Here is a 15555-nt window from a genome sequence, read left to right on the forward strand (position 1 = left end):
CAAGCTCCTACTGCTGTTAAAAACACTTTTGAAGAGGAATGCAGGAAGGCTCTCCAGGATTGGATAGTTAATATTTTACTGTCTTCTCTAATCAGCACTATAGCTGAGTAAGAGCAATTACTGCTCATTACTACATCCTCCCAAGGGTCATTTGGGAGCATGGCGTTTGGCTGGGAAAGAGTTACAATAATTGTACCTCCTTAAACTTTCATACATTATTGATGAATCAGAGTAGCTACATTTACCTTTTCTTTTTATTCATCCAGAAGAATCAGAAAAGGAGGAAAAAAAGTTGTGAAAAATGTGAAACATATAAAAAGGAAAAAAGACAGGCAATCATGGAACAGAAGTCTTGTGGGCATACAAAGGAGTTCAAAAAACAATAAAAAGCTAAACAGTTGAACTGAAAAAATCCCTAAAATACTTATTTCAAAAATATTAAAAAGTAATAGCAGCACTCACTGTTTGCTTTATGATCATGGATAGATATTACATAAAAGTAACTTTACAAAGATTCTTCATTTATCCTAACCCGCAAGCACATAAGAAGAGATAATCTTGATCTTTCATGGAGAAGCCTCACATTGCTGAAGCTACAAAAAAATATGATTACAAAAGAGCTCATTTACTTTCCCATTGAGAAAACTACTGCACTGTTTCTAAGACAAGCACCAAAGGTACTTTCAGTGGAAATAATGTATAATTTTTTGGAGCACAGGAATATAGAGATATATGTATACTTCAGGCAGAGGAATCATGTTTTCAATTATAAATATCTTTCTCTCACCTATTTACCCTTAAAAAAAGAACTCAAGAAGCAGAATTAAAATGATGCACTTAGAATTCAAGTTTAGCTTTACCTGGGATTTGAGCTAAATATTTAAGACTGGCAGTCATCTAAATGCAGTGATTCAAAAAGTACATGATGACCGATCCTTCTTTATAACTATCTGCACATTAAACTTCTTGCTTCATCAGAAATTGACTGTCAACACTCAAGACAAAAGGCCATGATTTTCTTTACATTATTGACCAGTTAAGATATCAGTTACCATTTAATCACTTAAAACCAACAACTACTCAGATCATCTTTCAGGTAGGTGGCAGCAAGTCTGTGCTCATCGAAACTTTTCAACAATAAAGTTGAAGCACAACTGCAAGAAAAGACTTCAAGCCATGAACCAGCAACCAAGAAAAATTTGAACTGGCATGAAATTTATCCCTAGTAAAGGACCCTGAAAGTTTATAGACAAGAAGCAGTTAGTAACCACTTGTGCAGTACCCTCAAGCACTGCTTCAGCTGAGATAGCAGCACACTGTGAAGTCCATGGCTTTAAAATAATAAAAAAAACCCATTAACACACAAGTGTATTTTCAGATTTTTTAACTGCTCTCCCACATAGCCCAAAAGACAAACATTGTGCTTGTTCTGCAATAGTATATAGGCTTTTGTGGACTACTCATGTAAGCTCATCAATGCAACCCTCAAACATTCATCTCCTGTCCACAGTTGTGTTTGACCTCTACCCCATCTAAGTTAATTCAACTGATGGAGCAGTTCTCTGAAATTTATACATTATTATTAAGCTTCCATTTTGAATACTAAAATAATAAAACCAAAATCCTTTAATGAATATTCTGAATATATGAAAAATGCTGGGATGTCCCCACATAAGGTTCACAATGTCTAAATATTCTGCATTGTAATGACAACATTTCATTGCTTCACTACGGCCTCCACACCCAAAGGAATCAATTTAAAATTTTGATATAAAACATGTGGTTAGGCTCTCATGAAACACTAAGGCTTACCTGAAATTTACAGTGACATGAAAGCAGTCTAGTTCTTCTGTGAAACCAGAAAAGCTGAATGTACTAAAGCTTTTATAACATTAACTCTACTAATAAAAATTAAGATATGCATAAAAGAAAACTTTTTCCCATATGCCAAAATTAAAATAATTACGAACACTTTTGATTGGTTGAAACATCCCTTAACCTCACAGACAAACAAAAAAGTTCCAGGATTTTCTCAAACTTCTCGTGAAACATGTTTGAGAAACTTGTGTAAAGAAACTTCTGTCTGGAAGATGACATTTCACTATTACACATAAGAAGTGAGGTCATACTGAAATTAGAATTTCAAGTAAGTAAATTTGGGCTTGTTAAGAAAGCCTTCTAAAGTAATTTTACGGCATGGTTTTCAAATATCTTTATTTGCAGACTTTTTTCAAAACTGTACCTTTGTACAGAGAAACCCTGCCTTTCTTATTTTAGCTTTTTTAACTAAGCTGTTAATCCTGGAGAAATATGCAGGTTTGTAGTTCAGAAGAAGTACCTGTTCTACAAAAGAAACTAATCAAGTCATATGTCAGCTTCTAACTTTTTTCCTTTTTTTTTAAAATGTCTTCCCTGACTGTGCAGATTTGGAGACTACTAGTATAATTGATGTGGCTGCATTTATATTTGGCCCTTCATACCTTTAGCTCAGAAGTCAACTCTCAAAAACATCCTCAACTGAAAGTATTTCATTATCCCAACTACAATTTTTCCACAGTTCTCAGCAGGCCCCTCTAAAAAAACAATATGCCCAGTCTATCATCCATTTGAAACAAGCAATCTAAAATAAGGAAAAGTTAAATTACAATTACTTTGGTTTTATTCCACCAACTGATTAACAACAATCATTATTAGGAATTTGTAAGTATGATTCAGGCAGTAGTGGAAATGAGAACATTTCTGTAATTTACTTAAAATAGTTCAAAAGAAACTTCAGTCGTGAATAGCACATGCTTTATTCAAATTTTCCCAGCATGCTTTTGTTTTTGTAAAAAAGCATCAGAACTTTGATTTTCAGTTTCACATGCACTGTACTTGGAATATTTTGGGGGCTTTGTGGTTTGTTTTTTATTTGGGGGGGTGGTGGTTGTTAGGGAAAAAAATAACTTTCAGGACAAGTTAAAGCTGTATGGGAAAAGCACATGTGCTTTGTCAATCCCTGGTATAAATATCCCTCATCACCCATGGAAGGATGATGAGCAAAAGTATTTCATATTCTCTTTTGTTACCACCAACATATAAAGCATTTTAAAAATCAACATGTTAAGCAGAAAGCCTGCCACACAAAGCTCTGTCTACAGGACAGTATTTTCATAGCTCTTTTAAGTTGTAAAGCAAGAACTTTGTATGCTGCTGCAAGCATATCATACATACTCCTCCCTACAAGGAAATTTCAACATGAGTACTACTTTAATGCACAGATATGTTTTACCCATTACCTGGATCTTCCTATGTACTAAGCCTTAATGCTGCCCCCTGCAAAGTTGGATTTCAGATAGTTTCCTTAGAATTAATTCACAATTAACACTTTAATGACAAAAGGTCAGAAAATGTGGTCTTGTTTATGGACACATCTACCTGCTCTAGAGAGATAAAGCACAATTGCAGCCCTCATCTCCTAGAGCATCTCCTGGTTTTTAATTTACCACCTAACACTGTCACTGCAACCAGTGTGACACAATTCAGCACTGGATGGAACACACAAACCACAGACTGAAGGCCATGCCACTGCTGAGGGCCACACTTAAACACAGTCCAGGTGTTTGTGAGGAAATGTCATTACAGCAGTGATGTGAATCTAGACTCATGAGACGGCTGTGCTCCCCTTCTCAGGGCAGGGCACTCTTAGACTTGACATATAAAGCTAGAGTAAAATTTCAGACTGAAGTAGCGATTGAAAGCTTTGTTTTCTATGCAGTTTACTTCAAAATAACTACTTTCTGAGGTCAATTTTTAAAATTCATTTTCTAAAATTAAATATAATATAAAATATTGAAAGGCTATTAAGAAAAAAACCCGTGTAGTTAATCTTTTAAAATCTGTCATGCACAAAAAAATTGCAACATTTTCCCTAGTTAGCTCACTTGAAAACACAAAATCAACTAAGTAGGAATGCCAAATGTTTGTCTCAAAAACTGAAGTACAGCTGACAATTTTCTTCTGGTATTTCAACTTAATCATGTACTCATACAATAAAGGGGAAATTCAACACAAAATCTACCCTACAGGCCAGAATTGAACTAGATCACAAAACAGAAATATCAGAAGTACTACATTTTTCTGCCAGATAAAGCAGCTTCCAGCAAAACAAAGTTCTAAGACTTTCCTATTTACAAGCAGAATGTGACAGAGCTATTAAGGTATTTTTAGCATTATAATGAAGTCTTTGAAAAAAAGCTGAAGTGAGTCTCTGGGGATGTTATCAAACTGAATGTCACAGAGAACATGTGTAAATTGGAGGTTCTAAGAGGTTACTGAGAGTTTATTCCAGCTGACAACACAGAAAAAGTAAAAATTACAAGTTTTTTATTTCTTTACCAAGCAGCTTTCAAAAACTTGAGGAATGAAAAGCAAAAAAGTTAAAATGGTTTTTCAGAGTATTCATCTTAAAGTAAACCTACTTAAGGAACATATCCAAATTTCATTTCTTCTTATGTCCCTCTCTGCCACTCCATATCAATTAAAGAAAAACTAAGGTGCTGGGTGTACTTTGTCAGTTTGGTCATGGACCTCAACCTCAGACATAAACATCTCAGATTTATAGATTAAGATGATTTAAAGCATTAAAAAAATCATACCAAGTTTTTAAAAAATAATAATGAAATGGAGTACCTAAAATATTTATATGCAAGTAGAATTTTGAATTTGCTGCTAGAGTACTCTTAGATCAAGTACTAACATTAGAACTAGAGTGGTAACAAGTCTAGAAACATTTGAGGTAATACCCAGGCTCTGAAAAATAGCTTTTTATGCAATCCAAAGAAGAAGGGGCCAGAAGCTATCCTAACTTGGGTAGGTAACCTGTTGAAACAGTCCCATATACCATCTCTGCAGACACAAGGTCAGTTTAAGGAGCTCCTCTTCTCTACCTAACTTATTCATTTCTATTTATCCCTACTGATATTGATCTGACTTCAGAACCAAACCCCAAAATACCACCACACATTTTGAAACTTTAAGATGGAGACGAGAAAATGGAAAACTGTTGGTCTGGATTTGATCTCCAACCTAATTCATGTAGTGCTCCAACAATTTCCCAGGAAAACAAAACAGGATGATACTTCTGACAAGCACGCTTCTTTTACAGTATACACATGCATTGTAAGACAGATTTATTCTAGTGCAGAAGATCCCCCACATGCAGAAATAAGATTTACCATACTAAAGACTACAGTTCTGTAGGATGAAGAAAGTCTTATGACTAAAATAAAGCTGTCAGAGCAGAAACAACAGTCCTCAAAAGCTGAAATTTGTTCTCAACCCAGCAAGATAGCATGAGTTATGACCTTAAGCCAGGAGACTAAATGTATTACAAAGCTTAACACTGAAAGCAAGTCATACCACCTTTTTTTTCCTTTTTCTATTCAAGAAGTTACCCCCAAAAGTAACAACTTCCTTTGTTTCTTTATTGTAGAAAGAAAATGCTACATTTCCAGGACAGAAAGGAAACATATCATTATGACTAAGCATAAGAATAGAGCTTACAGAGAACTGCAGAGCTTGTGCATTCACAAGGCTCCCAGCTGCACCGTCTGTCGCTCCACAGGATCTCCCCACAGAAGCATCTTTGTAAGTCCAAGCTGCAAGTCCATCCAGCCCAGCATCCTCTGTCTAACTGCAACTATCTGTGCGTGCTGAGATAAAACCACACCAGACTCTGAGCAGCTCCTCCCACTAGATTCTTCCCCACTTTCACCAGCCAATAGGTGGCTTCAGCAATGAATTGAATTTGTTTAAGAGGAGGATACCTCCACATGAATTTGTCTGATTTATTTTTTAACTGCTTTATCTTTCATCTGTTGCTTCATATGTAGACTGTAGTCTGTAGACTCTAGAAACTGAAGGCATGCCATGTAAAATGACCCAAGAGGTTTAAAACATGCTGAGCTGACCTCAGAGAAAAAGTAAAAATTGTGTTCACTCAGCACACCACAAAACTAAAAAAAACCTTTATGCTGGAAATAACTGCAGTACAGAAAATCGTTAAGATACATGCTAGAGGTAAATGCCCATTGTTTATTTGAATATATATGCCACCTCTGTGTATAAATGTAGGTCAGGGAACAAACCCCCACTGTTATAAACCAGGAAGACTGTAGGCTGGGGAATACAGTAACTTAAGGAAATTACCATAAAGACACACACATGCCTTGAGCTTCTTGCTTCTTCTAAAACCCTCATGCAAGTATTAAAAGAGTTGTAGCCATCAAAACTGCTCCTGCAGGCAAGTCAAAAGAGAGGAGAGTGCTCAGGTATCCTCCGGAGGTATTGAGAAAATGCACTCATCTACAGGTACAGGCTTTGCTTTCCTTATTTTTGCTTTGACTAAGTTTATCTTGAAAAGGTCTTTGACTTCTCTAGGCAGAACATATTCCATGTCTTTGACTTCTTGCCACACTATCAGCATTATTACACAAGAAACATGCAAGCAATTCCACTGTTTCAATGTTCAGAAAATGTTAAACCAGAAATGCCATTATATGCTACTGAATTTAAACTACACTAACAATTATCCAATAAATTATTCAATGAGTAAGTCCCACTCAAATTAAACTGGCAGAGAGAAAAACCCGAGTGACCTACTTGACCTTTTGGGGACAGAAAAAGGAGAAACTGTAGAAGTACAGTTTATGTTAAAACTCTAAAGAAAGCTGTCTGTGCCATCAGACATTCAACATACACATCTGTCAGTGTTATCATGTATATACAACTCAGAAGAGGAGAAGAAAGGCAAGCTCCACTTTATGAAGGTTTTCCCTTAGGCAACTATACTAGCAAAAAAAAATCTTAAAAATAAGGTCTATTTGCACCATGGTATGTTAAAAAATTATTTCTAAATTATACAAGAAAAAAAATCAGAAAATTATTATAAATACTAAAACCCATAAAAAACAACAACAGAAACCCAAAGCAAAAACAAACAAACAAACAAACAAAGCCACCATCACCACCAAAAAAACAAAACAAAGCTCAAATGAAAACCCCACCAAAAAACCAAAACAAATGTCCAGTTAGCTTCCTCCCAAACAGTAAAGTTAAAACAGAAACATTTTGTGTCCTGGAACATGTTCCTTGGAATCTTAGTAGATCTTCCTGCTGTAGGCATTGAAGTCTCTGACAAAGAGTAAGAAGTCAGTAATTTCCTCCTTCACAAAACTATCAAAACAACTGTCACTTTTTCAGCATTTAACAAGCAGACAGGAACAGATTACTGTACTCAGATGGTGCTAGTGTTTTATTATCTCACTGGAAATGGAACCTCAGCTATGAAGGGAAGCTGGCAGCAGAATTTAAGATAAACAAAACCAAAAAAAACCACTTCAGATTTCTGAGGCAATCTACAATAAAACGGCAGTCTCTTCCCAAAGCCTAGCGAGAACATGACCAGACACTGATCAAGAAAGATGCATTCTCACAATCTCTAAAACACATTAGAGTGGTATTTGTCATAACAAAGACAGCATTAAGACAAAGCAAATTACTAATTAAAGTTTAAGAAAGCTTCATAAGGGCTCCTTCTCTTGCAAAGTAAGAGAACAAAAAAGCATTTTGCCGAAGTCAGCTGCATGCTTTCGCTTTCTCTTATCTGACTAAGAAAAACCCCTTCTCTCTTCTTGCATTGCAGCTTGCAAAAAATTCTACAAAAAACAGTTATTGACAGGCAGATATCAGAAAAACAGAAGTTAATTTCAAGCACTGTTAAAATATCTGAGCATGTTTTACAAAGCAATTTGTTTATTACATTAAAAAAAAAACTAAAATGGCCAGACAAAGTAAAACTACAGCAGTTTGTTTCAAAAACTAGAAGAGGGAAATGTGTGTGTGTGACTTCGTGTTACATGACTTTTGCACTGAAGTGTTCCAAAAAGAATAGTATGCCAGTTGACTCGAAGTACATCGTAATTAAATAAACTTGAAAGGTAAGATCAGCACAGAACTGAATTTTACAATCCAATGTCACAGTTCAGCTTCTCCTTAGATTTGTTTAAGTAATGAACAATTTACTCTAACAGAGCTGTTAAGAACACAACAGGAAGTGTTCTGCTGGAGATGAGGACTTTGTTTTCTTGCACTGCAGAACATACTCACTGGGACTGTTCTTTGTGTTACCTCTTGACTTTGCACCAAGTCGAAAGCAAACTCACCATCCCTAAAGATTCAGCTGCACGAGGTAAGCTACAAATACTGCAAGGTACTTGTTACCTGTAATTCATCTCAGAAAACTTTTATACCAGTAATTTTAAAGATTCATCTAGGAGAGAAAACACTCCTTAGATCTGCCTTCTTTTTTAGGGAAAGTTGTTTTCAGTTCATAAAATGCAAATATTGATACTATACTGTTATTATCTTTACAGCAAAAGAAAACTTGTGTCATTCACATGTAATACATTTAGTTGAAAGTAATATAGTAAAGAAAACATGGTCTAATTTTGGAGATGTTACTATGTAACTAGCAGCTGGATGTTCCATTTACAACTTATTTCTAGTTTCACGGTGCATTAGACAGTAAACTACTTATCCATATCCGATGATATCTTTCATCCATAGCACAGCATATCATACTCTCTTCTCAGTCCAGGACCCAATAAGCAAAGAGAGAGGTTTGCATTTATGTAACTGCATTAATTTAAAAGCAATGTTCCTACTAAGAAGAAAAAAGATCATGAAATCTAGCCCATGAATGGAAGTGCTGTCAAAAAATTATGATTAATGTGGGAAGCAACTTATCTGAACTTTTAAACATAATTTTATTCAATCAACGTAGCGATAATTTTTGTCCCTTATGAAGGGCAGCAAAATACACATGGTATGAGAAAAATAAGCGAAAATGTCTATATCTAATCTCAAACACAAACGCACAAGCGCCACTAGTGTCTGGGGGGTGAGAAGAAAATGTTATCTTTGTCTGAATAATTTTCTCATTCCATATAATCACCAATTATTTGTTATAATTTTAAGTAAATCCTGATATTATAATGTATACCCCCTCATTGCTTCACTTGATCATTTAAAGCACAATTTCTAGTGCGAAACATTGTTAAGTTGTCATAAGAACAAGATATATTAGAGCTCTTCTGGTATTAATAGTGGGATTTAATTGTACTTCCCAGGACCTCCTTGGTAATAAGACACTATTAAAGAGCATTCAATAAATTTAATTAAGTATTAAACTGAAACATAGGTGTAATTAGGAAAGAATATGCACTTAATTTTAAATCTTATGTTCAAACGTTATCTATACAATCTTGCACCAACAAGAACAACTTTATTTAAACAAGCATAGCACGAGTGTCTGAGCTTTCAGGTAAGAAGCCAGAATCATAAGCCCACCTCCCAAAATCTAGTACAGAACTTCACTACAGAATATTTTGTCCCTCCTTTTCTCCCTACTGTTTAGTGCAGTGAAGAAAAAAAGAACAAACACCTGAAAAACCCGCAAAGGCAAACACAGAAGAAGAGGCCATAAATGATAATGCTGAAGAGGTCCAGAGTGTTTCAGCAAAGCCAAGTCCTGACTCTTTTCCTTTCCACATCCCGCTGGCAGACACAAATCTTTACCAACACAGACTACAAGTTTCAAGGCTGTCTGAGAAACCATCTTGTCTTACAAAAGGCCCAGCAGATTGATGGTTTGCAAGTGTTGTCATTTCACTTCAGACCTAACCTAAAAGTTCCAAGCCTAGTAACTTCACAGCACTTAATTCACTGAGATACTCTTTCTGCATTGTAGTTTTAACAGGAATTTCTGAAACTAATGCATATCAGAGAGTTTTAACTCCAATTTATTACCCGTTTCTTATGAAATCTCATATAGATTTGACCACCACAATGCTCTAAAATTAGAAAGGCAGTAAGTGAATTCTGTGCTTTCAAGGGTGTTTTAATCTGGTTTCCAGAGCTTTTCCACTTAATTTTATTTCAGGGTTCTAAGGGAAGGTTAAACTAACACTGACTGAATTTTCTATTTCTGTTTAAAAACCATCTCATAAATTCTTCATGCAACAACAAATCCTGGTCCATTTAAAAAAAAGAAAAAAGCAAAACACCAAAACTTATTGGCTCAAATTGGAGGATGAAAGCCAGTTCTCATCTCAGACTTTTAACCAAAAGCACCTCAAGCAAGATATGTATTTTGAGAAAAGGAAATTTTCTGCATTATTCTTGGAAGATTCTTAACTACTTCCAACTTCAAAGTAATTATGTAAATAACATTTAATAATGTGTACTCATTCCTTAGCAAGTCAGAATAAACCACATCACTTGGAGAAACTGGCTGATAAATGCACTCTTCTGGTGCTTTGTTCTGTCAGCTTTAAAAAAAAAGGGCACTACATTTCTGAAAAAGGTGTAAGACTACTAGTGACTATTTTCCTGTATTGTTCCCTTCCCTTCCTCCACATTAAAATAGCTTTCCAATTCATATCAAAGCATCCAAGGAGCAGTTTCATTTTATAAAAAATGTCAAGGTTCCAAAGCTGTTTCCAAATTTAGGCTTCACATTTAAGTAACTAAATCTGTATTTCAGCTGTATTCAAAACCAACCTTTACTTTCAGCATAAGCAATTCTAGTTAAAGACGGCAGAGTAAAGAAAAAAGAACAGAAGAGCCATTTCTTTCCAGAGAACATATAAATCAAATACCAACATGAGAAATTCAGAACTATTAAAAATGTAACTAAAAATTAAAAATTATTTTTAAAAAATTGTGTAACTAAAATGAGGTTTCTTTTCTGTGTGAACATTTAGACAAAGGTTCTATCAACCTAGAAAACAGCAATACAAGACAATAACATGTTTTAAAACTCCAGTATTAATAAAAACCCCCCAAAAACAACAAAACAAACCAAAACCAAATCACTGAATAAGGGATTTGACAGTTATTTTGGGAGGAAGTTCACAGTAAAAATGGGACTACAATGAATAAGAATCCCAACTGGATATAAAAAACAAACAAACAAACAAAAACAAACCAAGAGGAATTTGCTAGTTTGAAGTTTTGGTATGGTTTCTGAGCCTTTTTCAAGTACCAGCAAGTACTTAAGGCACAGGTGAGGCCCAGCTCATTTAATCCATTTTTGATTTGATGAAGCCAAACTCATCCAGAACCGATTTCTATAAATCTTTATATCCACAATTATGTTAAAGTATCTTCAGAAAGTAAAAATCTAAATTGCACAGTTCAAAAGAGTATTTATCCTTGTGTTTTATTATTTAATTCCTCCTGAAGCAAATTCCTCACTCTTTGTATTAGACTCATTTGACCAATCTACAGATTTTAAAGTGACTTCGCGCATTTGCCAGCAGCCATAACTGACTTCATTCAAAATTAATGAAAGAAAATTAGTGAAATTAGTGAAAGAAAAATGGTGAGCTAATTATATTCAAGAAAATTAAGTCTTATTTGGAAAGATGAGATTGTCCCATCTGCCTTAGTAAAGTTTTCCTTTAAGTTTCATGGGTGTTTTTTGCACAATCATAGGTGAAATCTCAGTCTTGTGTTGTCCGTATTTCCATAATCTGCTGAAAGATTTAATATCAGAATCCATACAAAAAAAATCAGTATAGCTTAAGCCACAATGTTGTTTTTTAAAGCAACATATTTAAACATAGGAAACACAACTAGGACTTGAAGAATAGTAATGGAAATCATAAAAATATGGGAAATAAAAGCCAAAGATTTCACTGAACCAACTTAAGAAAGGATAAATTATGCCACTTGTTGTAGAGGAAGTACCTTTCACTCAAAGGAAATCAGTAACAACAACTAAACCTGAATTCCCTGAGGTGCTACCAAGAAACTCATCAGCACTGATTCAGCACATGAAATGGTAAAGCAGCAACAAATTAAAACAGAATACCAAGAACTCTGAGCATTGGGCAGCTTTATGAGTTAAGAGTACCACTTGTGATTACCCCATTGTACTATGACTTCTCTAAAATGACTTTCAGCTTCAGTTGCAACGATGTGGCACAGTAATAATTCTATCCCAGAATTTGTCTGATTATTCCAATTTCATAATCCCATTTAATTTTATTTACTTTTCTACACCATGTAAGGTTTTTTTCCTTTAAAGGAAAAAAAAGTGGAGGAAAGATGGCTATACCTCTTACAACTAGAAAGTGCTCCAGTTTAATGGCATATTCACATACTCAGTTTAAAAGGACTCACATAAAATCAACGCGTGATCTTAAAAGTTTCACCACCACCACTGAAACACATTTGCAATATGCTCATTTTACAGCCAAAAGAATACTATTCTGAAAGACCTTTACAAGACAAATGCCTAAGAAAAAGAGAACAAAAAAGCATTTTCTAAAACATGTAGATAACTTATTAAATTTGAATTTAAAATATTCAAAGATCAGGCAAATATCACACTAATTTTATTTCTTACCATGAAAACTTGTATGTCAGCAGCAGCGTCTCAAATATGGGACAGTAACTGGCTTTCCCAGTCTCACTTCTTTAAGGAGGTGTGCAAGTGCTTTTCAAATCATTATGAAACCACAATAATATATAAAAGTCTAGAAATAAAAACAAGTTTCCAGGACACACTGGTGTGTCCTGGGGGATAGCTGGGGGAAAGTCTGCATGTGAAATTGTGACTTGCTAATGGACTGTTTATGGAAATACTTTTCTCAACAAGTTAATCTTTTACTAGGTACTGGAATGACCTGACTGTGAACTAGAAGCTGAAGACTCATGTCACCCATTGAATTAATTGCTACATTAAAATGTCAGGCAACCTGGGACAAGCAAAGGGTGACAGAGCCCCAAGCCCATGCAAACATCAGAAAGAAAACACACCTTTGAAATGTTTTGAACAAGGCTGACCGCAGCCCAGAACCAGTGAAGGACACACTGTCACGTAATCCTGTCCTGGAAAACCAGAAGGCATTTGCACAGTCAGCCTCAGGAACGCTCAGATGTGCAACACAAACTGTATCACTCTGAACAGTCTCCACAGGGAAGGTCACCACTTTCAGGAGACAGACTTCCCATACTTGCTTAGTATGTCTGGGTTAAGCATTAGCTAGCCAGTCATGCACCTACACAAAATTATAAACAAGCTGCTATATGAATATGGAAGAGCAGAGTTCTCAGTGCTTACTCCTTGGCTGCCCACTCACAACAACTGAAAGACCAATGCAGTTACACAGAAAGGGTTAAGAATTTTAAATCCTGTCATTATAGATTATTTTAGCAAGTGCAAATAAGTATACAGTAGCCCAACAAACCCTTATCAAAAGTCACCATGGTAAGAACTAACCACTTCCCTTGTGAGAGCCAGCTTCATCCCCTCCCAGTTATAAAAACATGCCATTTATTTGAACATGGAAAGGGAGTAACAGTGCTAGACCCATATTGTCTCATTTCCTATTTCCTTTTAAGTATCAAAATGCAGGTCTTTTCACAATGAGATTCAGAAATGCAATGAAGCATACATTGGGCCTTCAGGAGATAAAGTGAAATGCTGGTTCTCTAAAATGAACTTAATGGGAGAAAAAGAACAAGAGCGTTTTTTCCTCCCCCAAAGTGGTTAAAAAGAAACATGAGGAAAGATTGGACAGACTGACAGTAAAAAAAAATGCCAAAACCATGCCCAATAATAACTACACCAAAAAACTTTGCATAATTATTCGTGGTTTCAAGCAAAATTCAGTAGTTTAAAAATATTAATAGCACAAAATCCATATGCCTATTCTGTACCTCCACCAAATGAGAAATTTATTTGTCACCATGTCTGATGCACAAATATTTTGAGATCTGGAGGCAACGGTGTCTTCTCAACCAGAGATCAACTGACAATATGAAAAAAAGAGCCTTCCTAAGGCATCAGCTCTCATAATACAAGCTGTGTTCTCCCCACAGAGGGGAGACACAACACAGTTGGTCCTAAGTAGTATCATCATTTGAGCTCTTTTGCATAGATGACATGTCACATTTCTGAAAATGCTGCTGTAGTATAAATCAGTCCTGCATCTGGTTTTGGCGTTGGTCTAATCCAGTTTGCCTGCTTACTAGTTGTGCCAATCAGAGCTTTAGCACTTTTGGCTCTATGATCAGAAAAACTTAATATAGCTTTTGTGCCAATGTTAACCAGAGAAGGTAAATTTCTTCAGTAGTCTTTCCCCTCACAAACATTAATGGAACAGACCTGAATTATTTCCCAATAAGCTGGATGAAACAAACTGAGTATTTTAAAAAAATCTTAAGTCTTACTATTCATAGCTACAGGTCCTAGGCACATTAAAGAAACAGTCACCATCTTGATTTGACCACCTGCACCATTGTATCCTTTCAATCCAGGTTTTAATCATGACAAACCCATGAGTTTTAGATATTTAACAAATCAGTATGCACCAAAAATCAGCATAGCCTAGGCAAAAGCAAGTTAAGCGTGCTAATTAAAACACACACTTCTATGTAGAGGTTCTGTTACAGCCAGGAGGTCTTGCAGTTTGTAGCACATACTACATAACCAGATGTTGCATCCTTCTTTTTCCTCGCAAAATTCTACAGAGGTACCGAGTGCCTGAAGCATCAGAGGCAATCCAGCTTGCTAACTTTACAAGTCCTAGAAAAAGTTTTATGTAGCTGCATACCACAAGGTGCAGAGAACTTACCTAGTACAACAGATATGGTAGCTTCATCCTGCTGCTAGCTGCTACACAGAGCTGATAAGCAGAGAAAGCTCACTCAGAACACTGACAGAGTCATGTGTAACTCCAAGGTGGGCATAATGGTAAATTCAGGCACCAATTTTCCTCTGAAGAGGAATTTATGTTTTGAACAAACCCCACACTAGTTAGTCACGTACTTAGTGATAAACTGCCTTATTTCAGGCTAAGGTACCAATATTACAAATATGGTAGATACACATAAAGTGAACAGTTGCACACAAAGAATACCAATAAAGCCTTATAAGGCTCCACCACTGTTTAAGGTTTTTCCTAGAGGCTCATTCCCAAAATTAAAATCTGTGTTTTTGTCTAAGTTCTAGCTATTTAGGTCGCAACTACTTATGCACATGCAAGTATGTTAAATACAGTTGAAATACTAATGCATACAAGCTAAGCTGCTTCCTGGGAAGAAATACTTTCAAAAAATCATGTCAAATAAGAAAAAGTGAAAGACCTATTTTGATGAAGCTCCTATGGAACTCTGTCTACATGACAGAAACTGGCAGATTTCCTACTAGTTCCCCTTGCTAGTTCCTCAACAGTCTACCCGGTAGGCTGAAAAGAAGCCAAAAATCTAAAAGTTCTGGCTGTGCTCTGCCCTGCAGTCTTGATTCCCAGGGTCTACAAGCGGCTTGCCCTGGCACTGGATGTCTATTCTCATTTGCAGTCAATTTTAAAATAAAGGAATGCAGCTCATATGTAGCTGATTTCAAAGTGTCAAATCAATTCTCCTTCTCCACTTGGCTTTGCTGGGCATCATCGCTAGCAGCAGCAGAACTGTAAAACTCTGCCACAAACATGCAACTCAGAG

General features: G+C 35.8%; 1 protein-coding gene across 3 annotated transcripts in view; it reads right to left on the reverse strand.

The window, feature by feature from the left end:
- The window catches only part of MAP3K1 (mitogen-activated protein kinase kinase kinase 1), a 60711-nt gene that overhangs the window by 35255 nt on the left and 9901 nt on the right, over positions 1–15555 (reverse strand). The window contains exon 1 of one of the 3 annotated variants that reach the window (XM_077171243.1): positions 5545–5653. The exons of the other annotated variants lie outside the window; for them this stretch is intronic. Coding sequence (XP_077027358.1) covers positions 5545–5567 — 23 coding nt within the window. The 5' untranslated portion in view covers positions 5568–5653. Of the gene's footprint in view, positions 1–5544; positions 5654–15555 lie in introns of those variants that run through there. 3 annotated transcript variants of the gene reach the window in all.

Source organism: Agelaius phoeniceus, chromosome Z (assembly GCF_051311805.1).
Source record: "Agelaius phoeniceus isolate bAgePho1 chromosome Z, bAgePho1.hap1, whole genome shotgun sequence".
Taxonomy (NCBI): domain Eukaryota; kingdom Metazoa; phylum Chordata; class Aves; order Passeriformes; family Icteridae; genus Agelaius; species Agelaius phoeniceus.